The 19138-nt window shown below is 40.9% G+C and overlaps 1 protein-coding gene and 1 non-coding gene across 7 annotated transcripts in view; both read left to right on the top strand.

Moving 5' to 3' along the window:
- Nucleotides 1-19138, top strand: part of MTR (5-methyltetrahydrofolate-homocysteine methyltransferase) — a 129657-nt gene that overhangs the window by 72286 nt on the left and 38233 nt on the right. For all 6 annotated transcript variants that reach the window (XM_070364872.1, XM_070364871.1, XM_070364873.1 and 3 more), the window contains 4 exons: nt 1013-1129; nt 1436-1576; nt 15812-15901; nt 16923-17075. In XM_070364872.1, the coding sequence (XP_070220973.1) occupies nt 1013-1129; nt 1436-1576; nt 15812-15901; nt 16923-17075 (501 nt within the window). The remainder of the gene's footprint in view (nt 1-1012; nt 1130-1435; nt 1577-15811; nt 15902-16922; nt 17076-19138) is intronic.
- TRNAE-UUC (transfer RNA glutamic acid (anticodon UUC)) lies at nt 9728-9800 on the top strand. The gene has a single exon. It is a non-coding gene; the product is annotated as a tRNA-Glu (tRNA).

Here is a 19138-nt window from a genome sequence, read left to right as displayed (position 1 = left end):
TTCTATACATCAGTGTCTCTTTTGCTGTCTCGTACACAGGGTTATTGTGACCATCTTTCTAAATTCCATATATATGCGTTAGTATACTGTATTGGTGTTTTTCCTTCTGGCTTACTTCACTCTGTATAATAGGCTCCAGTTTCATCCACCTCATTAGAACTGATTCAAATGTGTTCTTTTTAATGGCTGAGTAATACTCCATTGTGTATATGTACCACAGCTTTCTTATCCATTCATCTGCTGATGGACATCTAGGTTGCTTCCATGTCCTGGCTATTATAAACAGTGCTGCAATGAACATTGGGGTTCACGTGTCTCTTTCCCTTCTGGTTTCCTCAGTGTGTATGCCCAGCAGTGGGATTGCTGGATCATAAGGCAGTTCTATTTCCAGTTTTTTAAGAAATCTCCACACTGTTCTCCATAGTGGCTGTACTAGTCTGCATTCCCACCAACAGTGTAAGAGGGTTCCCTTTTCTCCACACCCTCTCCAGCATTTATTGCTTGTAGACTTTTGGATTGCAGCCATTCTGACTGGTGTGAAATGGTACCTCATAGTGGTTTTGATTTGCATTTCTCTGATAATGAGTGATGTTGAGCATCTTTTCATGTGTTTGTTAGCCATCTGTATGTCTTCTTTGGAGAAATGTCTATTTAGTTCTTTGGCCCATTTTTTGATTGGGTCATTTATTTTTCTGGAATTGAGCTGTAGGAGTTGCTTGTATATTTTTGAGATTAGTTGTTTGTCAGTTGCTTCATTTGCTATTATTTTCTCCCATTCTGAAGGCTGCCTTTTCACCTTGCTAATAGTTTCCTTTGATGTGCATAAGCTTTTAAGTTTAATTACATCCCATTTGTTTATTTTTGCTTTTATTTCCAATATTAAGAAGTTCTGATTTACTTGGGACTTTATATATTTTTTTACTTTCCATTCTTATTTTAAAAAGCTTAAGGAACAGGATTGCTGCTTTTGGCAAACTAGGGAAATCTTTTCATATGTTAAAATTTTTTCCAGGAAACGCTGCCTGGAGCCAAAGTAAGCGGTGGTCTTTCCAACTTGTCCTTCTCCTTCCGAGGAATGGAAGCCATTCGAGAGGCAATGCATGGGGTTTTCCTGTACCATGCGATCAAGGTATAGTGGAACACCTGTTTGCCTTGGACACCAGCCTTTACTTACGGCAAGCGTTTGCAGACTTTGGCCCACAAACTAACCTGGTCTGCTGCCATTTTCTGTGAATAAAACTTTATTAGAACAAAGCCACACGCTCTCACTTGTATTCTGTCTATGACGGCCTTTATGCTATGTCAGCAGAGTTGAGTGGTTGTGACAGAGGCTGTGGCCTACGGTATTTTTTATCTGGTCCTGCACAGAAAGAGTCACTGATCCCTGGTTTAGAGTATCACTGGAAATCCTTATTTTTGTTTTTATTGCCCTTAGTTTGGTATGGACATGGGAATAGTGAATGCTGGAAGCCTTCCTGTATATGATGACATCCACAAGGAGCTTCTCCAGCTCTGTGAGGACCTCATCTGGAACAGAGACCCTGAGGCCACCGAGAAGCTCTTACACTACGCCCAGGTGAGGAGAGAGGTTCTGATGGATGGCTTTTCCTTTTTTTCTTTGAATCTGTCTTAAATGTACAGTTACTAGTCTTTCATTGTAGAATGGAAGATAGGATAGCACCATGTCTTTGGATCACTGAAGGTTTCTACAGAGAGTTCCAGAGAAGGTATTTTCATTAGGGCGAGGAAGGAGAAACAGGCCTTAAATATCTGCTTCAGTACTCTTAATTTGTATTTCTGTAAGTTTATTTTGAAATGTAAAATTTATTTTTCTCAGACCAAAGTAACACGTATTAATTTTTAAAAATTTATAAAATAAGGTTAAGCAAAAGAAGAAATAGAAATTATTCATAATCCTACTACCCATCATTAACCACTGTTGAGGTTTTATTATAGCCTTCTATTCATGGTTTTGGTTTTATTCTTCTGAAACAAAAAGTGCTAATAAGTATGTTCATGCATATGCACATGCACACACACACTCATGTACATTTTTATAAAAATCTAACTTTTCTTGATGCTTTTTTGGTAACCTGTTTGTTTAGTAGTATACTAGGAGCATCTTTTCATTTTATCAGATACTTTTCTATCTCATGCTGCTGCTGCTGCTGCTGCTGCTGCTAAGTTGCTTCAGTCGTGTCCGACTCTGTGCGACCCCAGAGACGGCAGCCCACCAGGCTCCCCTATCCCTGGGATTCTCCAGGCAAGAACACTGGAGTGGGTTGCCATTTCCTTCTCCAATACATGAAAGTGAAAAGTGAAAGTGAAGTGGCTCAATCGTGTCTGACTTGTAGTGACCCCATGGACTGCAGCCCACCAGGCTCCTCCATCCATGGGATTTCCCAGGCAAGAGTACGGGAGTGGGGTGCCATATCTAATGCTGCTGCTGCTGCTAAGTCACTTCAGTCATGTCCGACTCTGTGCAACCCCAGAGACGGCAGCCCACCAGGCTCCCCCGTCCCTGGGATTCTCCAGGCAAGAACACTGGAGTGGGTTACCATTTCCTTCTCCAGTGCATGAAAGTGAAAAGTGAAAGTGAGGTCGCTCAGTCATGTCTGACTCCTAGCGACTCCATGGACTGCAGCCTACCAGGCTTCTCCGTCCATGGGATTTGCCAGGCAAGAATACTGGAGTTGGGTACCATTGCCTTCTCCGATATCTCATGCTACGAATCGACTATTTTGGATTTTCTTGTATGACCATGTGATTACCTGGTACCCATTTTTATATCTTTACATTTTTATATATGTATCCTGTTTATGTTAGGATCTAGTCCAAATCTACAGTTCAAAGCTTGAGGTCTGCACACTTTTGATCTATAGACGTAAGAATAATTATAGTTAATCCAAAATCAGTTTTTTGTTTCCATTTATTATGTATTGGGCAGTCCTAGGTATATTATACTGTTCATGGGGTTCTCAAGGCAAGAATACTGAAGTGGTTTGCCATTCCCTTCTCCAGTGGACCACATTCTGTCAGACCAAGGCAATGCCAAAGAATGCTCAGACTACCGCACAATTGCACTCATCTCACACGCTAGCAAAGTAATGCTCAAAATTCTCCAAGCCAGGTTTCAGCAGTACGTGAACTGTGAACTTCCAGATGTTCAAGCTGGTTTTAGAAAAGGCAGAGGAACCAGAGATCAAATTGCCAACATCCGCTGGATCATGAAAAAAGCAAGAGAGTTCCAGAAAAACATCTATTTCTGCTTTATTGACTATGCCAAAGCCTTTGACTGTGTGGATCACAATAAACTGGAAAATTCTGAAAGAGATGGGAATACCAGAACACCTGACCTGCCTCTTGAGAAACCTATATGCAGGTCAGGAAGCAACAGTTAGAACTGGACATGAAACAACAGACTGGTTCCAAATAGGAAATGGAGTATGTCAAGGCTGTATATTGTTACCCTGCTTATTTAACTTTTATGCAGAGTACATCATGAGAAACGCTGGACTGGAAGAAGCACAAGCTGGAATCAAGATTGCCGGGAGAAATATCAGTAACTTTAGATATGCAGATGACACCACCCTTATGGCAGAAAGTGAAGAGGAACTCAAAAGCCTCTTGATGAAAGTGAAAGAGGAGAGTGAAAAAGTTGGCTTAAAGCTCAACATTCAGAAAACAAAGATCATGGCATCTTGTCCCATCACTTCATGGGAAATAGATGGGGAAGCAGTGGAAACAGTGTCAGACTATTTTTTGAGGCTCCAAAATCACTGCAGATGGTGACTGCAGCCATGAAATTAAAAGACGCTTACTCCTTGGAAGGAAAGTTATGACCAACCTAGATAGCATATTCAAAAGCAGAGATATTACTTTGCCAACAAAGGTCTGTCTAGTCAAGGCTATGGTTTTTCCAGTGGTCATGTATGGATGTGAGAGTTGGGCTGTGAAGAAAGCTGAGCACCAAAGAATTGATGCTTTTGAACTGTGGTGTTGGAGAAGACTCTTGAGAGTCCCTTGGACTGCAAGGAGATCCAACCAGTCCATCCTAAAGGGTGTTCATTGGAAGGACTGATGCTGAGGCTTAAACTCCAGTACTTTGGCCACCTTATGCGAAGAGTTGACTCATTGGAAAAGACTCTAATGCTGGGAAGGATTGGGGGCAGGAGGAGAAGGGCACGACAGAGGATGAGATGGCTGGATGGCATCACCGACTCGACGAACATGAGTTTGAGTGAACTCTGGGAGTTGGTAATGGACAAGGAGGCCTGGCCTGCTGCAACTCATGGGGTTGCAAAGAGTCGGACACGACTGAGCGACTGAACTGAACTAAGGTATATTAATTATCTATCATGGGTGTTGCTTTCTAGAATTGAGTTTAAGGAAAGATGAAATCTTTTTTCAAGAAAACTTACTTTATAATTTATTTCAGAAAGCAATGGCAAAGGAAGAAATTTTTCTCACAGAGCATACCAGGAAAATGGAGGAATGCCTTTGTGTATGTTACCACCTGGTTTAATGTTCTCTAGGTTAAAATATGAATTTAACTTTGGCAGAACTTCTGACTTTTCCTCTTCCTTTGAAGAGTACTAAAGTGTTCTGGAAAAGGGATAGGATAGCTTAGGGTTAATTGCGTCCTTGATTTGTCCTTGTCACAGATGGCAAGATTTTGATTTCTGAAACTGCCTATGTTAGCCTTAGGTTCACTCAACAAAGATGAGTTCAGACTCAGTGCCAGTGAGCACATGACCCTCCTCTCAATTCCTTAGGACATTTATAATTTCTTAGATGGACGCAGGACAGAATGTCCTGGATCTTGACTGTTGCAAATATAAACAAGCTTTTCTTCTCAGTTCATTACATAAGAAACAGTGGCTAGATTTCCTTCCCTATTTCCATGATTATGTCTACTCAGACAAAGTGCTGAGCCATTTCTTTGGACACCAGGATACAAGTATGAAACAATATCCAGCTTTTTTTCTTAGCCTGCTTTCCACTTGGCAGGAGATTGTTCATTAATTGCCAACTAAGACAGGGTTCTACTGAAGACCAGAGGGGCATCATAGCTTCTACTCAAGCATTCTTAGTTAATCCATAATGTGATGCGGTTTCTTATCTTCACTGTCCAGATGAGACAGCTCTCACTTAGGAAAGATAGGGCTCCTTATTTGTGAGGCTGTTCTCATTTAAGATTTTGTTGGTTTTGTATTTTATAGCAGTCATTCTTTTCGGTCTACATTCACTTCCAGTACTTGTTTACAAGTTTTTATTTCTTTATATCTTGCTAAACTGCCAAGAGGTTTTGCTCCTAAGGGACAGCTGAAGAGTAAGAGGGGAAATCTTAATAGCAATTTCAAGGCTTCATCAATCCATCATAAAAAAATTGTCTCCCTGTTTATGTAACCACAGGACTTATTATAAGCCACTGACCCCGTCTGTCGAGTAGGTTAACTGTCTGCATTCAAGGTGACTTCTGTTGCTGTTAAGGAATTAATAACAAAGCAAGTATGCTTTCATCACTACCAGGAGTCGCCAGCTCTTTAACCATTCCTCAGGGTATACTGATTGCAAACAGCATGAAAAGCAGGAATATTATGAGGCAGATAAGGGTTGAATTTTTTTCTTTATGAGAAAATGATTATCTCTTTTCATTGTCAAATAATAAGGTCTACACTCAAGTTTCATCTGATAAATCATTCAGTGTTATTGTTGAAAAGGGTAGGAAGAGTCTCATCTCTGACCTTACTAATCTAATGGGCTTTATTGAAAAATGATATCCTCGGTATGGGGCAGGCTGACCTGTGCTGACTAAATTATCTTGGGTAAGAAGAAGTTCCAGGTAACACGAGACCATTATCTCACGTGGAGTTTGTTCATTGGGCAGTACTGTTTGGGTGTTAACAGGGACAATCTCTGGGTGTGATGGCTCTTGCATGGCCTTGGATTGTGAGAATACACGTGTCCCCAACTTATGATGATATGCAGGCAGTAAGCATTCAGGAGAAACTGTACTTTGAATTTTGACCTTTCCCTGGGTAGGCGACATGCAGTACCATCCTCTCTTGTGATGCTGGACAAAGGCAGCGGATCGCAGCTTCTGTTCAGCCTGCCATCTCGAGGGAAAACAACCACTGACAACCACTCTGGACCCACACCGCCATTCTGTTTTTCACTCTTGGGACAGTTTTCAATAAATTACATGATATATTCAACATTTTATTATTTAAAAAAAAAAGCTTAGTGTTAGATGCTTTTGCTGAAACAATAGGCTAATGTCAGTGTTCTGAGCACGTGCAAGGTAAAGTGAAAGTGAAGTCGCTCAGTCACGTCCGACTCTGCGACCCTGTGGACTGTAGCCCACCAGGCTCCTCCATCCATGGCATTCTTCAGGCAAGACTATTGGAGTGGGTTGCCATTTCCTTCTCCAGGGAACCTTCCCGACCCAGGGATCGAACCCAGGTCTCCCGCATTGCAGGCAGATGGTTTAACCTCTAAGCCACAAGGGAAGCCCACCTACATGCAAGGTAGGTGAGGGGCTAAGCTGTGATGTTTGGAGGGTTATGTAAGTAAGTGCATTTTCAGCTTAGAATCTTCAGCAGATGATAGGTTTATCAGATGTAAGTATTCTTGATGCTTTTCTAGAAAAAAGGTCTCTGTTCCTTATCTGGCCTTGGTTTTCTCGTTGCCAGTGGGTGCTCACACTCCCCTTTGGTTTTTGCTTGAGCAGTTTCCTCCCTAGGTGCTGGTCCAGTTTGATATCAGAAATAAAATACATGTCCTCATGAGGCACCTTACTAATGGGGAGCTACTCTTGAGCAGTAGAAGCAGATGAAGGAGTAGCCAATTGAGCAGTTGAGCGGCCACCATGCTTGGAAGCTTTCTCCATGTGTCTGGTGTCTGGGCCGCTCAGTGTGTGAGGGCGCGACAACTTAAGTTTGGATCATGGAGAGTGTCCTACTGAATAACTAGTTGGAAAGCAGATGGACCCAGTGTGCCGGGTCATGCTTCTGAAATAGCTGCTCTGAAATGGTACCATTTAGAATATTGATTTTCTGAAGCATGTTTATCATATATCAGGTGTGATAATGAAACTCTGTACATGGTGAGAAATCCTCACGGGCCACACTTTGCATTCTCGCTTCCTACTGTTCACAATCACACAGCATTGCCCCCTCCCTGCCCCTTCCATGTGGCACACTGCTGTTTTTCTGTGAACACACTTGGCCTTTTTTCCAAGAGTATTTGGAACACTCTGCCGTTTTTACTTATCAGACTCCATCCCACAGGCAGGAATTGCCTGATTGTGTGGTTGACAGGACAAGTGATGTTTACATATATCAAGTGATGAGAATGTGAGCTTTAGAAGGACTCTTTTTTTTGCGGGGGGTTGGGGAAGGTGTCACACTGGTCTAGTTTTGTATTTTCTCTTAAAAAAATGTGAGAGTATATAATCTATGAATTTTATCATTTTTAGATCTAAAAATTGAGATATGATCAACATATATTAGTGTTAGATGTATAGCATAATGATTTGATATCAGTATATATCATGGAATGCTCATCACAGTAAGTCTGGTTAACATCCATCACCACATTTGTTTCTGTTTTTAGATTCCAAGTGTAGTGAGATCATATGGTATTTGCATTTCTGTTTGACTTATTTCACTTAGCATATTGCCCTCAAGTTCCACCCATGCTGTTTCAAATGGCAGGATTTCCTCTTTTTATGGCAGAATAATATTCCATTATATACATAGTATATCACACTTTTTTTTATCCGTTCATTCACTGATGAACACATAGATTGTTTCTGTGTCTTTTTCTATTATAAATAATGCTGAAAAAAATACATTTTTAAAAATTTATTAATTTTTTTTTTTTACTTTACAATATTGTATTGGTTTTGCCATACATCAACATGCATCTGCCATGGGTATACACATGTTCCCCATCCTGAACCTCCCTCCCATCTCCTTCCCCATACCATGTCTCTGGGTCATCCCAGTGCACCAGCCCCAAGCTTCCTGTATCCTGCATCGAACCTAGACTGGCGATTCGTTTCTTATATGATATTATACATGTTTTAATGCCATTCTCCCAAATCATCCCCACCCCCCACAAAGTCCAAAAGACTGTCTATACATCTGTGTCTCTTTTGCTGTCTCGCATACAGGGTTGTCATTACCATCTTTCTAAATTCCATATATTTGCGTTAGTATACTGTATTGGTGTTTTTCTTTCTGGCTTACTTCACTCTGTATGATAGGCTCCAGTTTCATCCACCTCATTAGAACGGATTCAAATGTATTCTTTTTAATGGCTGAGTAATACTCCACTGTGTATATGTACCACAGCTTTCTTATCCATTCATCTGCTGATGGACATCTAGGTTGCTTCCATGTCCTGGCTATTATAAACAGTTCTGCGATGAACATTGGGGTACATGTGTCTCTTTCCCTTCTGGTTTCCTCAGTGTGTATGCCCAGCAGTGGGATTGCTGGATCGTATGGCAGTTCTATTTCCAGTTTTTTAAGGAATCTCCACACTGTTCTCCATAGTGGCTGTACTAGTTTGCATTCCCACCAACAGTGTAAGAGGGTTCCCTTTTCTCCACACCCTCTCCAGCATTTATTGCTTGTAGACTTTTGGATCGCAGCCATTCTAACTGGCATGAAATGGTACCTCATAGTGGTTTTGATTTGCATTTCTCTGATAATAAGTGATGTTGAGCATCTTTTCATGTGTTTGTTAGCCATCTGTATGTCTTCTTTGGAGAAATGTCTGTTTAGTTCTTTGGTCCATTTTTTGATTGGGTTGTTTATTTTTCTGGAATTGAGCTGCAGGAGTTGCTTGTATATTTTTGAGATTAGTTGTTTGTCAGTTGCTTCATTTGCTATTATTTTCTCCCATTCTGAAGGCTGTCTTCACCTTGCTTATAGTTTCTTTTGTTGTGCAGAAGCTTTTAATTTTAATTAGGTCCCATTTGTTTATTTTTGCTTTTATTTCCAATATTCTGGGAGGTGGGTCATAGAGGATCCTGCTGTGATATATGTCGGAGAGTGTTTTGCCTATGTTCTCCTCTAGGAGTTTTATAGTTTCTGGTCTTATGTTTAGATCTTTAATCCATTTTGAGTTTATTTTTGTGTATGGTGTTAGAAAGTGTTCTAGTTTCATTCTTTTACAAGTTGTTGACCAGTTTTCCCAGCACCACTTGTTAAAGAGATTGTCTTTTCTCCATTGTATATTCTTGCCTCCTTTGTCAAAGATAAGGTGTCCGTAGGTGCGTGGATTTATCTCTGGGCTTTCCATTTTGTTCCATTGATCTATATTTCTGTCTTTGTGCCAGTACCATACTGTCTTGATGACTGTGGCTTTGTAGTAGAGCCTGAAGTCAGGCAGGTTGATTCCTCCAGTTCCATTCTTCTTTCTCAAGATTGCTCTACATTTTTTAATTGCCATCTTCTTTAAGGTTTTTTTGTCATATGAGAGCAGCATTAGTCTCTTTGCATATGAGAGTGCCCTGTGTGATCAGTTACCACCCCAGCCCTCAATCCTGGAGTTCCTCCCAGTCCTCCTCCTTCCATGCTGTCCATTAATACTTTTATGTTTGTCCTTTCCTTCTCTTCCTGTTCCTACCACTGTAGTGCAGGCTTTCATCATGAACTACTAAAACATTCTCCCCTTTCTAGGGTTCTCTTAAAAATACTACTTTGGTGGGAATTCCCTGGTGGTCCAGTGGTTAGGACTTGGCACTTTCAGTGCAAAGGGCCCAGGTTCAGTCCCTGGCTGGGGAACTAAGATCCCACAAGCCGTGTGTCTCACTTCCCCGGTGAAAAAATACTACTTGGAATGTTACTCTGAAGCTTCAGAATTCTTGTCATTCCCCCACCTGCACCCTTGCCACAGTTGCCTGGAAGGTTAAATCCAAACTCCATAGCGTGGGTTCCTAGCACTCTTTGGCCTGGCCTCTACTATCCTGCACAAACGTTGCTCTAGGAAATCGGTTCTCATTCAGCTTTAAATCATTCAGCTAATATTTTCCCATGTTTTGTTTTCTGCTTTGTCCTTTCTAAACTTAGAGGATCTAACTGATAAAAGAGGCATGCCCCTGTAGAGCCTGCAGTGCAGGGAGATGTGCACAAGTATGTAGGGGCAGTTGTCATCCAGTGTGGTGGGGAGATGCTGTGATAAGGCATGTACAGGATGCTGTAGGCTGCTTGGGAGGGCCACTGAACCCAAAGGTAGAGGTGGTCAGGAAAAGCCTCCCAGAGTGATGGGTTAGGGGGGACCTGAGAGCTCAACAGGAGTTAGCCAGGCTAAAGTTTGGGGTTGGGGTACAGTACTGGTATTCTCTGCCAGAGGAGGAGTGTCTGCATCTAGCTGTGGCCTGGTATTCTGGTAGGTGCTAAAGAAAATATTGTCAGATGAGTGGATGTAAAGGGCCAAGGATGAGAGAGATGATGGAGAACATAAGGAATTGAGATGTTCAGGATAGGCTGAGTTCTTCAGGAATGGCAGAAAATGAAGCTAGGAGACAATTGGTTCAGACATTGTCCAGCATGAAAAGGAATCAATACAACATTTGCAGAGCAATATGGAGAAGGCAGTGGCAACCCACTCCAGTACTCTTGCCTGAAAAATCCCATGGGCAGAGGAGCCTGGTAGGCTGCAGTCCATGGGGTCGCTAAGAGCTGGACACGACTGAGCAACTTCACTTTCACTTTTCACTTTCATGTATTGGACAAGGAAATGGCAACCCACTCCAGTGTTCTTGCCTGAGAATCCCAGGGATGGGGGAGACTGGTGGGCTGCCGTCTCTGGGGTTGCACAGAGTCGGACACGACTGAAGCGACTTAGCAGCAGCAGCAGGGATCTTACAGTGAATCTTCCCATGGGGGCAGTTTGATCAGGTTTGTGTTTTGGAAAGGCCCCTCTGGCTACAGTGTGGAAGACGCATTGGGGCCAGGGTGATCCTGGGCTGTGGAGACCAGTTAGATGCTTGAACTATGAAAGTGGAAGCAGAGTAGAGCAAAATATTGAGGCGGTGTAATTTTTAGGGCTAGGTAACTAATTGAATGTGAAGACTGGATGGAGAGTCAAGAGTGATACTTAGATTTCAGATTTGGGCAGCGAGTGACATCACTTGAGATGGAAGAAACAGATAAGCAATTCACCTTCCATCCCAGGATCATCACGATTTTGTCCCTTTGCTGAATCTGTCAGCTTCTTCAAAGTCTCTCTTCACCACTCCAGTTTGTGATGATCACTCTGTCCTCAAAATTCCTAGCCTTGTCTGTGTCATCTTCTCATTCAGCACTTGGCACAGGCTTTCTCTTGTAGCTTACCTTTCTCTGTGTATTTCCATCTACCTTGCTGCTGCTGCTGCTAAGACGCTTCAGTCATGTCCGACTTTGTGCTACCCCATAGACGGCAGCCCACCAGGCTCCCCAGTCCCTGGGATTCTCCAGGCAAGAACACTGGAGCGGGTTGCCATTTCCTTCTCCAATGCATAAAAGTGAAAGGTGAAAGTGAAGTCGTTCAGTCGTGCCCGACTCTTACTGACCCCGTGGACTGCAGCCTTCCAGGCTCCTCCATCCATGAGATTTTCCAGACAAGAGTACTGGAGTGGGGTGCCATTGCCTTCTCCGTCATCTTCGCATTCAGCCCTTGGCACAGGCTTTCTCTTGTAGCTTACCTTTCTCTGTGTATTTCCATCTACCTTATGATACGGCAAAGTCCTTGAGAGCACGGTCTATGTCTTGTACCTCACAGTGTGCCCACCTCTAAGACAATTTCTGACTTGCCTTTGTTACAGACGCTTCACATATCTGGGTAGTGATGGTGCTATATGAGAACTTTAAAAGCTCATCAGATATCAGCTTTAGCTTTTCTTACTGTCCGGGAAATCTTTAGTCCCAAGATGCTATCTTTTAGGAAAGAAGAAAAGGAAAAAAAAAAAAATGGAGTCTCACTCAGTCTCTCTACTGAACATTCAAATCCTAGTGAGGATCATTTTATAATTATAGAAATATTGAATCACTATACTGTGTACCAGAACTAAAATTATAGGTCGATTATGCTTTAAAAAAAAAAACCCAAAACTCATAGGAAAAGAGATCAGATTTGAAGTTACCAGAGGCAGGGGCTAACAGGAGGGAAAATTGGATGAAGGGAATTCCTCTTAAGATGCATAATTACTAGGGATTTAATGTACAATGTGATAAATATCATTGACACTGGTGTATAATATATATGACAGATGTTAGAAAACTCAGGAGTTCTCATCACAAGGAAAAAAAATGTTTTTTTCTATTTTATTCTCTACCTATATGAGATGATGGATATCAGTTCAGGCACTCAGTTGTGTCCAACTCTTTGTGACCCCATGACTGCAGCACACCAGGCCTCCCTGTCCATCACCAACTCCCAGAGTTTACTCACACTCTTGTCCATCGAGTCAGTGATGCCATCCAACAATCTCATCCTCTCTTGTCCCCTTCTCCTCCCACCTTCAATCTTTCCCAGTATCAGGATCTTTTCAAATGGGTCAGTTCTTCACATCAGGTGGCCAAAGTGTTGGAATTTCAACTTCAGCATTAGTCCTTCCAATGAATATTTAGGGCTGATATCCTTTAGGATGGACTGGTTGGATCTCCTTGCAGTCCAAGGGACTCTCAAGAGTCTTCTCCAACACCACAGTTCAAAAGCATCAATTCTTCGGTGCTCAGCTTTCTTTATAGTCCAACTCTCACAGCCATACATGACCACTGGAAAAACCATAGCTTTGACTAAATGGACCTTTGTTTGCAAAGTAATGTCTCTGCTTTTTAATATGCTGTCTAGGTTGGTCATAACTTTTCTTCCAAGGAGCAAGCGTCTTTTAATTTCATGGCTGCAGTCACCATCTGCAGTGATTTTGGAGCCCAAAAAAATAAAGTCTGTTACTGTTTCCACTGTTTAACCATCTATTTGCCATGAAGTGATGGGACAAGATGCCATAATCTTAGTTTTCTGAATATTGAGCTTTAAGCCAACTTTTTCACTCTCCTCTTTCACTTTCATCAAGACGCTCTTTAGTTCTTCTTCTCTTTCTGCCATAAGGGTGGTGACATCTGCATATCTGAGGTTATTGATATTTCTCCCAGCAGTCCTGATTCCAGCTTATGCTTCATCCAGTCCAGCGTTTTGATGTATTCTGCATATAAGTTAAATAAGCAGGGTGACAATATACAGCCTTGACATACTCCTTTCCTGAGTTGGAACCAGTCTATTGTTCCATGTCCAGTTCTAACTGTTGCTTCTTGACCTGCATACAGGTTTCTCAGGAGGCAGGTAAGGCGGTTTGGTATTCCCATCTCTTTAAGAATTTTCCACAGTTTGTTGTGATCCACACGGTCAAAGGCTTTGGCATAGTCAACAAAGCAGAAGTAGATGTTTTTCTGGAACTCTCTTGCTTTTTTGATGATCCAGCGGATGTTGGCAATTTGATCTCTGGCTCCTCTGCCTTTTTTAAATCCAGCGTGAACATCTGGAATTTCACAGTTCACGTACTGTTTAAGCCTGGCTTGGAGAATTTTGAGCATTACTTTGCTGAGTGCAGTTGTGAGGTAGTTTGAGTATTCTTTGGCATTGCCTTTCTTTGGGATTGGAATGAAAGCTGACCTTTTCCAGTCCCGTGGCTACTGCTGAGTTTTCCAAATTTGCTGGTGTATTGAGTGCAGCACTTTCACAGCATCATCTTTCAGGATTTGAAATAGCTCAACTATTCCATCACCTCCACTAGCTTTGTTTGTAGTGATGCTCCCTAAGGTCCACTTGACTTCGCATTCCAGGATGTCTGGCTTTAGGTGAGTGATCACACCATCGTGATTATCTGGGTTGTGAAGATCTTTTTTGTACAGTTCTTCTGTGTATTCTTGCCACCTCTTTTTAATATCTTCTGCTTCTGTTAGGTCCATACCATTTCTGTCCTTTATTGAGCCCATCTTTGCATGAAATGTTCCCTTGGTATCTCTAATTTTCTTGAAGAGATCTCTAGTCTTTCCCATTCTTTTGTTTTCCTCTATTTCTTTGCACTGATCACTGAGGAAGGCTTTTTTTTTTTTTTTTAATCTGTTCTTGCTATTCTTTGGAACTCTGCATCCAAATGGGTATATCTTTCCTTTTGTCCTTTGCCTTTTGCATCTCTTCTTTTCTCAGCTATTTGTAAGGCCTGCTCAGACAACCATTTTGCCTTTTTGTATTTCTTTTTCTTGGGGATGGTGTTGATCACTGCTTCCTGAACAATGTCACGAACCTCCATCCATAGTTCTTCAGGCACTCTATCAGATCTAATCCCTTGAATCTATTTGTCACTTCCACTATATAATCGTAAGGGATTTGATTTAGGTCAGACCTGAATTATCTACTGGTTTTCCCTACTTTCTTCAATTTAAGTCTGAATTTGGCAACAAAGAGTTCATGACCAGAGCTACAGTCAACTCTCAGTCTTGTTTTTGCTGACTGTATAGAGCTTCTCCATCTTTGGCTGCAAAGAATATAATCAATCTGATTTTGGTATTGACCGTCTGGTGATGTCCTTGTGTAGAGTCTTCTCTTGTGTTGTTGGAAGAGGGTGTTTGCTATGACCAGTGCGTTCTTTTGGCAAAAGTCTGTTAGCCTTTGCCTGCTTCATTTTGTACTCCAAGGCCAAATTTGCCTTTTAGTCCAGGTATCTCTTGACTTCCTACTTTTGCCTTCCAGTCCCCTATAATGAAGAGGACATCTTTTGGGGATGTTAATTCTAGAAGGTCTTGTAGGTCTTCATAGAACTGTTCAACTTCGGCTTCTTCAGCATTACAGTCGAGGCATAGACTTGGATTACCGTGATGTTGAATGGTTTGCCTTGGAAACGAACAGAGATCATTCTGTCATTTTTGAGATTGCACCCAAGTAGTGCATTTCAGACTCTTGTTGACTCTGAGGGCTACTCCATTTCTTCTAAGGGATTCTTGCCCACAGTAGTAGATATAATGGTCATCTGAGTTAAATTCACCCATTCCAGTCCATTTTAGTTCACTGATTCCTAAAATGTTGATGTTCCCTCTTGCCATCTCCTGTTTGACCACTTCCAATTTACCTTGATTCATGCACCTAACATTCCAGGTTCCTATGCAATATTGCTCTTTACAGCATCAGAACTTGGTTCTATCACCAGTCACATCCGTAACTGGATGTTGTTTTTGCTTTGGCTCCATCTCTTCACTCTTTCTGGAGTAATTTCTCCACTGATCTCCAATGGCATATGGGCACCTACCGACCTGGGAAGTTCATCTATCGGTGTCCTATCTCTTTGCTTTTTCATACTGATGGATATACATTAAACTTACTGTAGTAATCATTTCATTTGTACATAAATCAGCTCTTTATGCTGTACACCTGAAATTTGTATAGCACTGTATGTCAATTATACTTCAATAAAACTGGAAAGGAGAAAATTTTTAAATAAAAGTTCAAAACCTATAAGATTTCTCTCTTTTCCTCTCTCCTTGAAGTGAAGTGAAGTCGCTCAGTCATGTCTGACTCTGCAACCCCATGGACTGTAGCCTATCAGGCTCCTCCGTCCGTGGGATTTTCCAGGCAAGAGTACTGGAGTGGGTTGCTATTTCCCTCTCTCCTTACCTCAAGCATTTTCCAAAGATTTTATTCATGCCGGCACTGTACTAGGGCCTTGAAAGATAAGGGAAGAATAAGACATAGTTTTTTTCTGCCAACTAGCTGAGAAAGTGACCTGTTGTACCATCTCTCTATTCACATTTCAATCCAGACTCAGGGCAAAGGAGGGAAGAAAGTCATCCAGACTGATGAGTGGAGGAATGGCCCTCTCGAAGAACGCCTTGAGTACGCTCTTGTGAAGGTGAGTGTGGGCCGGAGGCTGGGTGCTGGTCCTGGTGGCTGATGGCATGGCTGGAGGAGAGGTGCTGGCAGCAGCTGATGAAGGAGATTCCCTGGGCTACTCCTGAGTGATTTGCCCTCCATCCCACCTCTATGTCTAGAACATTAGGCAGTATCTGGAGATATTTTAGGTTGTTCTGACTGGAGTGGGAGGTTTTTACTGGCATGTGACCAGGGATGCTGGTGAACATGCTATACTGCACAGTAGAGGCCTACACCACAGAGGATTATTCAGTGCAACTGTCAGTAGTGCCCGAGGTGAGAAGTGCTGTTCTAGACCATGTGGCTGTCTCTTGATCAACAAATGAGTTCTGGCTCTTCTGCTGTAGTTAGACTTTTAGTCCAGATAGATAATCTCTTGGCTTCGGTTTCCTCATTTGTGAGTCTGGAAATTTCAGGGTTTTGTTTTGCTTATTTGTTTGTTTGTTTTGGTCTCTAGAATTTAACTTTTAATTTCTTGGAACTTTTGAGATTCACCTACTTCAGGTTGTAGAACTAGTTTGGATCCTTGAACTGGGGGCACTGGAGGATTAGGGCTTGATCAGTGAAGGCTGAGTCCTCCCTGCACCCAGCCTGTCAGTGGGAAAACAGTGATTTCACAGGAGATATTTGTTTACATGTAATCTGGTAAACCACTAGGATAAAAAGTGTATTTTATTATGAATTTGAATTTATTAGTACTCCTTCTGTCACTAATTTTTCACTTTATATCAATAAAATGCTTTATGTCAATAAAGCCATCTAGGCACTTTACATTTTACACATTTAATCCTCAAAATAACCATGTGAGGTTGGTATTGTATGATTATTAAATGAGGAACCTGATGCTTAATAAGTTGTCTAAATTAGTGATAAGAGCCAGGATTTGAACACATGCAGTCTGATTCCAAAACCCACACTCTTAACTATTTATTTGTTGTTGGATGTTTGAACTTAAGCCAATATATCCTGTGAATTTTCCCTAATTTTTTATTTTTCTGTAGGGCATTGAAAAATATATTATTGAAGATACTGAGGAAGCCAGGTTAAACCAGGAAAAATATCCCCGACCTCTGAATATAATTGAAGGGCCGCTGATGAATGGCATGAAAATTGTTGGTGATCTTTTTGGAGCTGGAAAAATGTTTCTACCTCAGGTTGGCAAATGGTGGGGAAAAAGTTTCACAATTGAAGGAAAGAGCCTTTATCTTTTAATAAATAGTAAATTTGAGTCTGTTTCTCTGGTTTAATTTTGATGAAAGCCCAGGGGCATTGAGGTGTGATTCTGTTCATTCTTTGTCTGAATTCACTTTTAGGCATAGTCTGAAAAGTCCATCTAGGGTGATGTGGATGTTAGAGGTCATCTGGACATTCCCAGCATTAGTCTTCATGTTCTGGGCTTCTGTACCATCTCTTACCCCAGCACAAGTCTCTCCCCCGACCCCTCAAATTAAAATAAAACCCAAGACTAGTGTAAAGTCAATCATGTTAAGATTTGATTTGACCAGCCAGTGTTCATCCTTAAGGATGAATATTTTGAAAAGATCATTACCATTTTAAATAATGACATGCATTAAATAATATGTTTCAAGTAAAACCAGTAGTTTTACTCTTATTTTGATTTACAGCAGCTACCGACCACATTGATTAACACTGGCACTTTCTGAGACTTCTGGGTTCAGGTCTGTGAGGCATACAAAAAACGAAAAATCCCTGTTCTTTTTTTTTTTTCTTTAACTTTTTAAAATTGAAATATAATTGATTTTTAAAATTTATTCTATATTTAATTATTCATCGTCCATTCCCCATTTTCCTTCATAGCATTTATCTTTTCTTATAGATTTACTGTTTTATAATTCACATGCAATAAAATGTGCATGTTTAAAGGATGCAGTTTGATAAGCTTTAACATGTCTGTACCTGTGAAACCGCCACCACACTCAGGGAACATTCAGTTGTCCTGCATTAGTCTCCCCAAGTCTGGGATAGTTTCACAGTCTTTTTTTTTCATGATGTCAACTTATTGTTTTAACTTCTTATGTTTGAGTAAACTTTAGACTTACAAGTTGCAGATGCAGTTTAAGTGATCATGTATCCCCCTCAACTTCTTCCCTAATGTTAACCTTTTTACTTGATCAGAGTGTAGTTATCAGAACCAGGAAATTAATACTGATATAATCATGTTAACTAATGACCTTATTCACATTTCACCAGTGTTTCTGCTATTCTTCTCTTCTCTTTGTGTTCCATAATCCCACATTGCTTTTATCTTGAACAGTTCCTGAGTTATGACCTTGACTTTTGAAGAGTATTGTACAGTTTGGTAAATGATAGGCTCTCTCTCAGTTTGAATTTTCCTGATGTTTTCTCATTTTGGGTGAGAATAACGCAGAGTAATGCTGTGCCCTTCTCATATCAGGAAGCCTGGTGAGGTTAACGTTGATCATTTTGTTACGAGTGTCTTCTATGTTTCTCCACTGTAAATTTTTTTGTAGGGAGAAACGTTGAGACTGTACAAATACCCTGTTTTCTCATCCTGCTTCTCATAAATTTTAGTATACATTCGTGAACTTTTATGAAAGTCCCTGTTCTTTTTTATCTATTTAACAAATTTGACATATTACATTTTGTAAATTTAAGGTGTACAGTGATACATATTTTAATATGATTGCCATTGAAATAATATTTATCACACTATGTAACTATAGTACATGATTGTCTATTCATTATACTGTGTGTTAGAGCCCTTTGGCTTATTTACTTGTTACAAGTTTGTACCCTTAAATATCATCAGTCTCACCCTCCCATCTCTATCCCATGGTAACCACAGTTTCACTCTGTTTTGTTTTTTCTTTCCAGTTTGACTTCTTTTAGGTTCTGCATATAAGTGAGATCATCCAGTACTTATCTTTCTCTTTCTGATTTATCTTGCTTAGTATAATGTCCTCAAGATCCATCTGCGTTTTTTTGCACATGGCCAAATATCCTCTCTTATCATGGCTGAATGATACTCCATTCTGTATATATACCACATCTTTTTTATCCATTCACCTGTTGATGGGCATTTGGGTTGTTCCATGTCTTGGCTGTTATAAATAATGCTCTGATAAACCTATTGAAATCCTATTTTCATTTCCTGTAGGTTTATACTGAGAAGTGGAATTGCTTGATCATGTGGTAGACCTATTTTTAATTTTTCTAAGAACCTCCATATTGTTTT

The sequence above is a fragment of the Bos mutus genome, chromosome 28 (assembly GCF_027580195.1).
Source record: "Bos mutus isolate GX-2022 chromosome 28, NWIPB_WYAK_1.1, whole genome shotgun sequence".
Classification (NCBI taxonomy): Eukaryota; Metazoa; Chordata; class Mammalia; order Artiodactyla; family Bovidae; genus Bos; species Bos mutus.
The sequence above is the reverse complement of the archived record's forward strand: the minus strand, read 5'-3'. Positions and strand labels throughout refer to the sequence as shown.